This window comes from Podarcis raffonei, chromosome 7, assembly GCF_027172205.1.
Source record: "Podarcis raffonei isolate rPodRaf1 chromosome 7, rPodRaf1.pri, whole genome shotgun sequence".
Lineage (NCBI taxonomy): Eukaryota > Metazoa > Chordata > Lepidosauria > Squamata > Lacertidae > Podarcis > Podarcis raffonei.
Genome location: NC_070608.1, coordinates 13,744,889 through 13,758,143, shown reverse-complemented (window position 1 = coordinate 13,758,143; position 13,255 = coordinate 13,744,889). Strand labels below are relative to the sequence as shown.

At 44.3% G+C, this 13,255-nt stretch overlaps 1 protein-coding gene across 3 annotated transcripts in view; it reads left to right on the top strand.

Annotated features, from left to right (window-relative positions):
- NSMCE2 (NSE2 (MMS21) homolog, SMC5-SMC6 complex SUMO ligase) overlaps nt 1–13,255 on the top strand; it is a 206,518-nt gene that overhangs the window by 1,658 nt on the left and 191,605 nt on the right. For all 3 annotated transcript variants that reach the window (XM_053395323.1, XM_053395321.1, XM_053395322.1), the window contains exon 2: nt 188–334. In XM_053395323.1, the coding sequence (XP_053251298.1) occupies nt 202–334 (133 nt within the window). In that variant the 5' untranslated portion in view covers nt 188–201. The remainder of the gene's footprint in view (nt 1–187; nt 335–13,255) is intronic.

The following is a 13,255-nucleotide window of genomic DNA, read 5'->3' as shown; positions in this document are numbered from 1 at the left end:
GGCGAAAGGGAGAGGTTTCTTTGTGTTGCGGATGAGATGAGAGTTTGTTTGTCTCAAATTAGACCAAATATCAATGAGATTGACTAGGCACCCCTGCCTTCCGAGAGACAGGAAAATGTGTGCATGAATGTGCTTTGCACAGTGGCACAGTGTCAGAAATGTAAAAACATGCGTTACATTTTTTCAGGAAACACTTCCACGATGTCTGGGCGCTCTGTGGTCTCCTACAGCGCTGTGGATGCCTGCCTTTCATCTCTGAAAACCTGCCAGTCCAACATAAGTACCGGAATGGACATTGCTACAACAGTTGCTCTGGACCTTGTGGAAAGTAAAAGTGAGTTGTGGGTTTGTTTTGTGTTTTTGGAGTGGCTATTATTTGTGCTGTTGCCTTATTTTCTTTAAAGAAGAAACCCAGCCAGGTGGGCGGGGTATAAATAACAAAATTATTAGTATTATTATTATATTCCACCTTGGTCAGACTAAATCTGGAATACTGTGTCCAATTCTGGGCACCACAATTTAAGAAGGATGTTGACAATCTATAACATGTGCACAGGAGGGCGACCAAGATGGTCAAAGGTCTGGAAACTAAGCCTTATGAGGAGCGGTTGAAGGAGCTGTTTAGCCTGGAAAAGAGGAGACTGAGAGGAGATAAGAAAGCCATCTTCAAATATCATAGGGAAGATGGGCAAGCTTGTTTTCTTCTCCGCTGGAAGGTCGGACTCGGACCAGTGGCTTCAAGTTGCAGGAAAGGAATGTGGCGATCACACAGGGTCCCCGGACATTTCACTGTCTATTGATCCTTGTGCCAGCACTTTATTTATTGCTGCCACCACCCAGGCCCTACCTAGTACAATACCGAGTCCAGTCAGGGTTAAATTGGAACATAAACTTCTGTTTATTTATTACAGTTTAACAAGCGTGTGGTTTCATAAACGGTATTGGTCAATTACAATCATGGGGTGCCTATCCAGACCTATAACTTCCGCTACCTGCTCTCACTCACTAAACCACCTCTCAGATATTTACTTGTCTTCCTAACTATTCCTGACTCAGCCTATTTCGCTACACTAATTCAACCTACCCACAGACTCTATCCCAATTCACTCCCACTCCAACCAACCTCCCAACGAACTCCCCCCTTCGCCCCTCCCAGAGCTGGTTTTATAGTCCCTCTGACTCCACCCCCTGGGTTCTGATTGGGTAACCTGTTTAACTATTTCACCTCCAGCACTTTCACTAAACATTTGAAAAACCTTTCTGACACTAAGAGCTGTTCAGCAGTGGAACAGACTCCCTTGGGAGGTGGGGAATCACCTTCCTTGGAGGTTTTAAAGCAGAGGTTGGATGGCCATTTGTCATGGATGCTTTAGCTGAGATTCCTGCATTGTGGTGGGTTGGACTAGATGACCCTTGGGTCCCTTCCAACTCGAAGATTCTATGATTATAAAGCTTTAGTTGAGTGTTAGAATGCAAATGGGGCCCTGGATAAACGTTCAGTGCTTCCAAACAGCAGTAGCTGTTTAGCTTTGTTAAAGTGCATTTCAAAGACGTCGTAGTGTTCCCTCTTGACACGTAAATTCTCCCCCCTCCATTGTGAATTGCATTTTGAATGACAAATCAGAACCAGACATAAATGTGATCAGAAATGTGGTTTCTTTTGTGCTGCAAAATGCAAATTCAGTTCTGATTAAGGCTGGGCGATACTGGGTTTTCAACATTGCGCTATACACCACCAGCTAAACATCACAATATATCATGATGTCTGATAAAAGGATGCAGCTTTGTAGAGGCATTGGTTGGCGTCACAGTTTTCCCCACATTGCGGTTTTTGCATAGCACACATGCAGCATGATTTGTGATATATTGCCAAGTCAAAAATTATGAAAGCAATATCGTGATATGGACTTCAGATCGGTTTTCGACAATATATCGCCCAGCCCAAACACACACCATGATTCATGATATATTGCCAGGTGAAAAAATTATGAAACCGATAATCGCCATAAGGACTTCAAACTGGTTTTGGATGATATATCAATATATTGCCCCGCCTTCGTTCTGATGTAGCTCTCCCTGGTGTTTCTATGTTCAAAATAACTGTTTCTCACTGGGCATGGGTATTTAAGCTTCTAAGGGTTAGTCATTGTGTAGAAAGATGCCCACTTGCATTGAAAAGTCAGAATGCTGGGTGCACAGAACTGACTGACACTGTGTGTTCAGATTAGGCTTGTGTGCTTTTGACTAGCTGTCGGTGGACCCCCAGATGGATAGGGGAGACTGTCTATGGAGGTTTTGGGGACCTGCCCAGGGAGGGTTTGCCAGGGCATGAAAACATCCTTCAGTGGTATCTTGGTTCTCAAACATAATCTGTTCCGGAAGTCTGTTCCAAAACCAAGGTGCACTTTCCCATAGAAAGTAATGCAAAATGGATGAATCGGTTCCAGACTTTTAAAAACAACCCTTAAAACAGCATTTAACATGAATTTTACTAACAAGACCAATGATCCATAAAATGAAAGCAATAAACAATGTACTGCAGTCACACAATCAATCCATCAGTAGCTGAACTGGGTTCCACACAGTCACAAAAACAAAACTAAAAGACCCGCAAAAACAAAAACTCAAAATAAATAGCAAAAACTGACAGACCTCAGCATAACACTCAAAATGGAAGCGTGGCACTCAAATCGGAAGTGTAACACTCTTACGGAGCACATTCTGCTTCCAAAAAAAGTTTGCAGACTGGAACAGTTACTTCTGGGTTTGCAGTGTTTGGGTTCCAAGTTGTTCAAGCATAGAGGCGTTTGAGAACCAAGGTACCAGTGTACACAGTTTCCCTAATATGCATTGTACTGGGACAGTTTGATTGCCGCACAAACCAAGGGTGGTTTTGCGAGAGGGGTTTAGATAAATTCATGGAGGGCAATGCCATCAATGGGCGTTGGTCGAGTTGGCTGGATGTTAACCCCAGGGTCAGAGTTCTTGGGGAACAACAGCAGGAGAGGGATATTATGCTTGTGGGAAACTCGTAGGGTAGCCCAATCTCAAATTGGGCCCGAATGCAGGCCTCCAAGCCTTTCCCCCGGCCACGGACTTTGATTCACATCTTCCTGTTAGGATTCTTGCTCTGTGTTTGCAGTCATGGGATTGTTTTCTATCACATGATGGTGTATGTTTTCATTCCACAGTGTGGGAAGTGACGGAGACAGGATGTTTATCTTACTGTGTTCCATGCTGTGGGACTATTGTCCTTTGTTTCTTTGTCTTTGCTGTTTGATCAGAAAGAGGAAGGAGCTAAGTCAGAATGCTCTGAGTGTATTATATGTAAATAAAGTAGATTAGCCAAAATGCTGTGCTACTGAGTTCTGTTACACAAACTGCGAACACTCTGTTGTTCCTTAGCGTCCCACTGCCCCTTGGTATCAGTTGCTGTGATGTTTGGGCTGGAGAAAACTTTTGAAGCTCCCGAACGACAGACCAGGAGGGAGAGAACATGCCCATCAGGTGTGTGTCTCTGCCAGGGTCCTACACGTGAGTAGGACGATCCTAACACTTCCTTGAGCATTTTTGCCTGGCTGAAACGTGCCCTTTAACTCTGATAAAGACTTGTGCTTGGCTTATGCTGTGGTCTGGTTGGACGGGGAGAAATGGTGGGAGGAACCAGCTGGGGAGACCCCAAGGGAAGAAGACTCGGAGCCTGGGCATTGGTGGTGGGACGGCGATGGTCAGAGGTAGAAGATGGGGAAGAGGAGGTGTCGGAAGTTGAAGAGGTCACAGGGCTTCGTGAGCGGGGAGAGTATGTGGCAGAGAGAAGTCTGGAATCAGAGGCAGAAGCTGAAGCAGGAGAGTGGGAGGAGGGAGGCCAAGAGGCAGAGATGAGTCCGACTGCTGAAAAGTCACAGAGGTTGGTCAGAATCAAGGACAGTTGTACTTCGGCTCCCAAACGCCTTGTGAGTCAAACATTCTGGCTCCTGAATGATCGAAAACCGGAAGTGAGTGTTCTGGTTTTCGAACATTCTTTCGGACATTCATTCACATTCCTTTTATACTTGACTTCCCTCCCCTTCTTACTTGGGTCCTATGTTTTACTTATTTGAATGCCTCTCTTAGCACGTCTATGAGTTTGTTTTCCTGTTTTTCCACTATATTTTAGTATTTTTTTCTTACAAAAGTTATTCTAAACCAGTCAAAATTTCAATTTCCCCGTGATAGTCTTTTAAATATTGTTTGACTATGTTCCAATCTTCTTTAAATTTTTGTTTTGTTTGATCTCTTATCTGCCCAGTCAACTTGTCCATCTCTGCGTACTCCATTAATTTGGTCAACCAAATTAATAAGAGTCTAATAAAAGTTTCTGTACATTTCGAGGCAAGGTAAAGAAGCTGTGGGGCAGATATTCTTTTTTCTTTAAAATTACTGTAAGTGTTTCTGTGCGTTTTGAGAGGAGGTAAAGAAAGGGCTGGATGAATCCCTAGCCGGAATTAAGATTGCTGGAAGAAATATCAACAACCTCAGATATGCAGATGACACAATATGATGGCAGAAAGTGAGGAGGAATTAAAGAACCTTTTAATGAGGGTGAAAGAGGAGAGCGCAAAATAAGGTCTGAAGCTCAACATCAAAAAAAGAAGATCATGGCCACTGGTCCAATCACCTCCTGGCAAATAGAAGGGGAAGAAATGGAGGCAGTGAGAGATTTTACTTTCTTGGGCTCCATGATCACTGCAGATGGTGACAGCAGTCACGAAATTAAAAGACGCCTGCTTCTTGGGAGAAAAGCAATGACAAGCCTAGACAGCATCTTAAAAAGCAGAGACATCACCTTGCCAACAAAGGTCCGTATAGTTAAAGCTATGGTTTTCCCAGTAGTGATGTATGGAAGTGAGAGCTGGACCATAAAGAAGGCTGATCGCCAAAGAATTGATGCTTTTGAAACATGGTGCTGGAGGAGACTCTTGGGAGTCCCATGGACTGCAAGAAGAGCAAACCTATCCATTCTTAAGGAAATCAGCCCTGAGTGCTCACTGGAAGGACAGATCGTGAAGCTGAGGCTCCAATACTTTGGCCACCTCAAGAGAAGACTCCCTGGAAAAGACCCTGATGTTGGGAAAGATGGAGGGCACAAGGAGAGGTTACAGAGGACGAGATGGTTGGACAGTTTTCTCGAAGCTACTAACATGAGTTTGACCAAACTGTGGGAGGCAGTGGAAGACAGAAGTGCCTGGCGTGCTCTGGTCCAGGGGGTCACGAAGAGTCGGACATGACTAAACAACAACAAATAAAATGGAAGTGATATATTATGGTAGAGCACTAGAGGGAGCCCCTGCCAAAGTTAATCTCCATGGACATGAAAGAATCCAAGTCACTTTGAAATTTATAAATTTAAGCAGTCCTTTTTTTTAGGGGGTACTCAAGGCAGTTATGGGCACCTATTTTTCTAGCGGGGGGCGGGGCAAAGCACTGGATTTAAGCATTTTATTTTAGAACTGTGTGCCCAAGTTAGTAGTTGAACTGACGTGCTGCCTGCTTCTTAATTGATTAATCAACCAGTTTAAATTCAAATGCATTTCCATATTATAAAGCCTTCGTTTTTCATTTAGCTATACGAAGTGTGAGCAAATTTTATTTTTAAGCAAGCAACTCCACTATTTACTGTTAGTAACAGAGCCTTTCATATTTTCTGTTTCAGACCCTGTTACAATTAGACGCCAGAGAATTAAAACGAACCTACTAGCCCCATTTTAAACTTCCCCCACCCCAAATAAAGTAAAAAGTTTTGGTTGTTTAGGGCCGCAAGCCTCACACATTTACAATCCTAGACTCGGAAGGAAGTTCTACTGAGTCTAACAGGATTTATTTCCATGACTAGAGCATCACCCTAAATATGTTAATACCGCAGTCTGCTTTGTTTTCCTTTTTCCCATAAGGAACATTATTAAGTTTTGTTTTTTAAAAAATCATCTACCGCTTGATTGCGAGAAAGCCTTTAAGCAGTTTACGAAACAATACGAAGTAAAATGTTAAAGGTATTGGCAAAAAACAGTTAAAAACAAGTGCAATTGAGTCTCAGCTGGGAGAGTGGCTCAGGATTCATAAAATATTGTGGACAATTGGCAGTAAGTCCCACTGTATCCATTGGCTTACTCCCCAGTAAAGTGGTACAGTATTTAGGATCCCAGCCTGAGCCAGAGTTGTTCCTGCAGAGGAGGTCCACTGTGGCAGTTGTATTAATAACAACCCATTTGAAAACGAATTTAACAACCCATTTGAAAATGAATTTAAACTTAAACGTTTGTTTGTTTGTTTGTTTGTTTGTTTGTAGTGTGAGTGATTCACACTTTAAGCTGCAAGGTGCTGATTCAGTCAATTTGGAAAGAGAGTCTGTTGTAGCAGAAGGATCAGCCAGGATCCGACAACATTTACATAGAGGCCTTAAACGTAAAGGTACCCCTGACCATTAGGTCCGGTCTCCAATGACTCTGGGGTTGCGGCGCTCATCTCGAGTTACTGGCCGAGGGAGCCAACGTTTGTCTGCAGACAGTTTTTCCAGGTCATGTGGCCAGCATGACTTAATCCACTTCTGGCGAAACCAGAGCAGCACACGGAAATGCTGTTTACCTTCCCGCCGGAGCGGTACCTATTTATCTACTTGCACTTCGATATGCTTTCAAACTACTAGGTGTGCAGGAGCTGGGACCGAGCAATGGGAGCTCACCCCGTCGTGGGGATTCAAACTGCCAACCTTATGATCAACAAGCCCTAGGCTCAGTGGTTTAGATACTTAGCAAGGATTAAAGTTGTGTGTCACGAAAAACGTTTGTTTATTTCCGTGGCAAATATGTCGCACAACTCCCCCCCCCTTTGTATTAAATAAACCCCTTTCATTGCTCATTTTTTGGGGGAGTGTGTGTTGCTGTTGCGGATTACTATTTAAGATAGTTCGCACCCTTCTGATCATAGAGAATTCAAAGCAGTCCACGTCTGTAAGATAAATAATACAGTAATTTACAAAAATAAATCGATTAAGCCGCAGTGATTAAAAAATGATTCAATCAGAACCGGCAGCCATTAACAAAATATTTTTTTTAAAAAAAACAAGCCACAGAATAACACGTGAAAAGCCTATTGAAATAAAAGAAAATGCTTCTGTTAATAATAGCGTGAGGGGGAATGTCAAAAACCGTGTTGTTGCACTCATTGCTTTGAGTCAACTACGCTCTTTGTGTGTCTCTCTGTATCTCTGTGTTGTGTTTGTATATATATTACTTACACACACACACACACACACACACACACACACACACACAAATAATATATTTACTTTGTGTGAAAATGACTAATTAATAGCAACGACCCACCCTGCCACCACCCCAGTTTCCAAGAGGAAGACAGTCAGCAAGATTTAAGAAGCCGAACCAGCTGGAACAAATTAATTAAAAAAAGAAAACACAGCTGACGTGTATGTTCGGTCTGGAGTCAGAGAGATTCCTTTATATAAATATTACGCCTTTGTAGCCCTCCCCGTGTTAGTCACTGCCCTTTGTGTAAATCCTTCCAGAAAGGGGGGGCCATACCAGGGTCTCTCTCTCCCCACCCCACCCCAGCCATGATCCGGTATTTTTAACTGCAGCAGTCTATGCAAATGTTGATGCCTACTGCATAGACCCAAAGGGAGGAAAACAATGTTGTGCTTTGAAAATTGTTCCGTCTGCACAAGTGTTTCTGCTTGTTGGAAAGATTGCTGCCCGTCCCCTGTCCCCGGTGTGCTGTTCTTGGGGGTGTCCCGACCCCCCAGAGCAGATTTGTGGGTGGCGCATGAAGAAAGAGGAGTTGCGGAAGCCCTGCTGCACAATTATTATTGTCATTTACAGTTGTACCTCAGGTTAAGTACTTAATTTGTTCCGGAGGTCCGTACTTAACCTGAAACTGTTCTTAACCTGAAGCACCACTTTAGCTAATGGGGCCTCCTGCTGTTGCCGCTGCGCCCGATTTCTGTTCTTATCCTGTAGCAAAGTTCTTAACCAGAAGCACTATTTCTGGGTTAGCGGAGTGTGTAACCTGAAGTGTCTGTAACCCGAGGTACCACTGTATTAAATTTGTTTGCTGCCTTCCGTTCTATGCTCCCAGGGTTGTCCACAACGATCAGAACTCCTTGCACTGGCTTCTACTGGCGGGGCAACTTAATAATAACAATAATTTTTTTTTATTTATACCCCACCCTTCCCGGCTCAAAAACTAGGCTCAGGGCGGCTAACAACAAATTTAAAACACTTAATTGTAAAAGCAGCATAAAATACAGTATTAAAAATATGAATAACAATAAAATTCAAAATTCAGAAATCAATTTAAGGGAAAAAAGTATTAGATAATCCCCAGGGCTAGCTGGCTGAATTGGTCCTGCTTGGGCCAGCGAGGAGGCCAGGGGAGAATTAGCTGTGGGGTCTCAGAGCAGGTGATCTTCATAAAAGGGGAGGGGCAGGGAAGAGAAGGGAAATAAAAGATCAGGCTGAATACAAATTAAAGGCCAGGTGGAATAGCTTTGTCTTACAGGCCCGACGGAAGGAGGTTAAATCCTGCAGGGCCCTGGTCTCATGGGACAGAGCATTCCACCAGGTCGGAGCCATCACTGAAAAGGCCCTGGCCCTGGTGGAGGATAGTCTGACTTCCATAGGGCCCGGGATCTCTAAACTATGGTTATTCATGAACCTCTTTCTCGCTAAACAGTGGCCAGCTGGCAAGCTTATTATATGCAGGGCAGCATATTGACCCCCTGTCCATCTTGTTTGTCTCTGACATTTGGTATGTAGAGGTATATTGCCTCTGAGCAGGTATACTTCCTCAGGAAGGCAGAGGACAAATGTATGGCGAGAGATCTGAAACTAGCTTTAGTTATGGAAAATGAAACAGCCTCTGCATCTCTTCTGCTGTAGATCTTGTGGCAGCTTTAGAGAGCTGTTTAGCACAGTGGCGTGCGTGCGTGAAACTCATCCCCAGTCTAAATCAGGGACTCTGCTTCTTCTTTTCATTTAGAATTAAAACATCAAGAGACTCAGCTCAGTCGGCAGAGTGCGAGACTCTTAAGCTCAGGGTTGTGGGTTCAAGTCCCACGTTGGGCAAAAGACTCCTGTGGTGCAGGGGGTTGGACTAGATGACCCACGTGGTCCCTTCCAACTCTGCGATTCCGTTGTGAATCTCCCATGTCTCATTGATCTATGCCCAGGGATGGGGAAGCTGAATTCTTGGGACTCTCTTCAGGCCACATTTCTCACCAGCTGCCCTGTGAACAACCCTTGAGTGTTTTTGCTTGGCTCGAATGTGTCCTTGATCTCTTATTACTGCTTCTAGCTTGCTTGGGTGTAGACTGGAGAGGGATTTGTGTCACAACAGCCTCGGTTCAGTATACCTGAAGGAGCGTCTCCACCCCCATCATTCTGCCTGGACACTGAGGTCCAGTGCCGAGGGCCTTCTGGCGGTTCCCTCGCTGCGAGAAGTGAAGCTACAGAGAACCAGGCAGAGGGCCTTCTCAGTAGTGGCACCCACCCTGTGAAACACCCTCCCACCAGATGTCAAAGAGAAGAACAACTACCAGACTTCTAGAAGATATCTGAATGCAGCCCTGTTTAGGGAAGCTTTTAATGTTTAACAGACTACTGCATTTTAATATTCAGTTGGAAGCCGCCCAGAGTGGCTGGGGAGACCCAGCCAGATGGGCGGGGTATAAATAAATTATTATTATTATTATTATTATTATTATTATTACTACTACTACTACTACTACTACTACTACTACTGTGTGAAGCAACAAGCCTGCTGTACAAAGGTAAAATTAACTAGAAGGGAATGGGACTGGTGATTTGGGCCCTAATTTGCTTTAAGGTCTTCTCCTTATGAAGATTTCTGTTTCTTTGAGTGGAGATTTTGGCTGTGTGCAAACATCATATAATCAATTAAGGTTTATTATGACGGGAATGAAGACCCTAATCTTTCCTTGGGGGGTCATGTGTCCCCTCTCCTCAGTGCGGTTGCAGGGAGGAGATAGGAAACTTTCGCTTCCGTTTTCAATTTAACCCCTGTCCAGCATTGCATCCAAACCTTAAAATGTGGTTAGTAAACCGTGGTCTGAGATTAACTTGTTTTAACGAAACCATAGTTAAGACTAACAAGGGTTAGTTGGGTTTGCACAATACAGCAAGTTGTGGCTAATAAAAAAAAACCCAAAGGGAGCTTCTAAACTGTTCTTCGTGGCAGTACTAGACAACGGGAAGGGGGAGGCTAGGTTTCTGGTAAACAATGGTTCTATTATATAGCAAAATCCATTTTAAAAAGTCCAGAAATCTGTGAATACAGTTGTACCTTGGATCCTGAACACTTTGGTACTCATACGTTTTGGCTCCTGAACGCCGCAAACCCGGAAGTGACTATTTCGGTTTGTGAATGTTCTTTGGAACCCGAACGTCTGACGGGGCTTCCATGGCTTCCGATTGGCTGCAGGAAGCTCCTCCAGCCAATCGAAAGCTGCGCTTTGGTTTCCGAACGTTTTGGAAGTTGAACGGACTTCCAGAATGGATTCCATTCGACTTCCAAGGTATGATTGTACTGTCCTGTGTGGCTAAGTTATAAAAGGCTTATTCTTACTCTTAATCTTGTTTAGAAGCATTCTTATTCTCACCTATCCTTGCATGAATAAATGTGACAGTTGAATTGTTGCTCATCTCGCAGATCAGGTTGAAGTCCCTTTTGACTTTGTCCTCATTCTGGTTCTGCCAGTGACTCATTTTCGTACCCTCAAGGGAAGTCGCTTAATATTCTCCATGCCTCTTGTTTCCCATCTGAAAAATCAGAACCCTCCCTTTACCTGTGGTTTCATTGACGCTTGCTAGAATTCTGCTGGTTCCTGTATGTGCATTCAATTCAATTCAGGGTTTCTTCCTGCCAGATTTTAGCGCCTGATAAACTTCCTACATTGTTTGCTTGAAGTGCTCCTGTTAGTAAGCACTATTCAGTTAACAGAGAGAGAACCAACTTCTAAATTTTCATTCGCCCCTTATTATGAATAATAATCTTTATTAGTTATAAAATGCCTCTTAAAAAGGAAGAACAATTATTCTCCTGATTCTTGCTGTCCCCAGGAGCAGTTGGTCCAATAATATAGTTGACATCACCTGGCACAAAGGACATCTCAGGTGTGCTGAGGGGCTGAGGAATGATTCTGCAACCTCAAAAGATTCCCACAGCAGAGCAATGGGTCCTTCTAAGAATGCTCACGGTATATTAACGCAAATAGCCTTTATGTGAAATCCTCACAGAAGCTTATTAGAGGAGTTCAGACAACCTGCCTCATGCATTAAAACTAGGCTCCCCATTTTGTGTTGTTATGGGAAACAGCCGTAGCCGTAGCTCAGTGGCACAAGGGACGTGGGTGGCGCTGTGGTCTAAACTGTTGAGCCTTTTGGGCTTGCCGATCGAAAGGTCGGCTGTTTGAATCCCCGCGATGGGGTGAGCTCCTGTTGCTTTGTCCCAGCTCCTGCCAAACTAGCAGTTTGAAAGCATACAAGTGCAAGTAGATAAATAGGTACCGTTCTGGCTGGAAGGTAAATGGCCTTTCCGTGCGCTCTGGCTTCCGTCCTATTGCGCCAGAAGTGGTTTAGTCATGCTGGCCACATGACCCGGAAAGCTGGCTGTGGACAAACGCCGGCTCCCTCGGCCTGAAAAGCAAGATGAGCGCTGCAACCCCATAGTCGCCTTAGACTGGACTTAACCGTCCAGGGTTCATTTACCTTTACCTTAGCGGTGGCAGTACATCTACCTTGCATGCAGAAAGTCCCAGTAATAATTCTCATAATTTCTAGGCAGGGGCTGTGAAAACCCTCTGTCTGAAATCCTTGATTGCTGCTAGGAATGAACTTACAAATGCAAAACTTTCTGCAGAAAAATAAAGCAATGGGAAAGGTTTTTGTTTATAGAGTTGCCAGGAAGGGCTAGATTTATGTGCATGAAATGGCAGGAGGCACATTTTTTTCCTGTTGGTTTTGATCTGCTTTCTTTCCTCTTTGTAGCTGACAGAAAAGGACAGGCCAGGCTCTGGCAAAGGAAAGTATTACCTCTGTCCCAGCCTGGCTTCTGTGTTCAGTAAATGTTCAATATGAGGTCGCTTTTGGGTTGTCGTCTCACTTTTCTTCCACACGATGGCACACTTTCCATCTTCCTGGTTCAAGTTTTGTCCAAAACAGTCATTAGTACCTGTTGCTGCTGTAAAAGATAAATTCATCATATTCTTGAAGCATTCCCCTGCTTTTCCTGCCCTGTACTAAGAAAAGGCCAGCTGGTCAATTAGACGTAGTAGTCCATATGGCTGCTGCTTCCAGATTCTTACATCGGATGGGATGAATGGTCGGAAGTGGAAGTTCCAAGAGTCCCATAAATGCAAAGATTTTAAACATTTAGAATGCTACCCATCTATTTTGCTCCCCACTGGTAAAAAAAATTAAATTTAAATTTTGAGTATGTAAACCTATATGCATAGCATGGGAGAACAGTAAACAATAACTGCATGCAGCACAAAAATGGGTATTAAAAGTTATTTCTTGTGATGCTTCTCTTGGGACACATTTCTGCACCTGCCTGTTTACTGTGCAATAACATGTTTCTCCCCACATTTCTATCTCTTAAGGCTTGTGTTTCACCTTGGGCAGTAGTACATATTCCCATAGTGCATTTGAGGGTGGCGTTTCAGCAGCCCACTATGTGCATTTGCTGGTATGGTGGGTGGCGCTGTGGGTTACACCACAGAGCCTAGGACTTGATGATCAGAAGGTCGGCGGTTCGAATCCCCGCGACGGGGTGAGCTCCCATTGCTCGGTCCCTGCTCCTGCCAACCTAGCAGTTCGAAAGCACGTCAAAGTGCAAGTAGATAAATAGGTACCACTCCGGCGGGAAGGTAAACGGCGTTTCCATGCACTGCTCTGGTTCGCCAGAAGCGGCTTAGTCATGCTGGCCACATGGCCAGCTGTACGCCGGCTCCCTCGGCCAGTAAAGCGAGATGAGCGCCGCAACCCCAGAGTCGGCCATGACTGGACCTAATGGTCAGGGGTCCCTTTACCTTTACCTTTACTGTAACTTTTGCCTATCCATTCATGGACGCATGTCAACAAATGCTCCTGCAGTAGGATGAAGCGTGCTGCTGCGGTGCTGCCCCGCACCCTGAATTTACAAAATGAGTGTATTTAGTTGGTGGCGGGTAGCCAATGTAGTG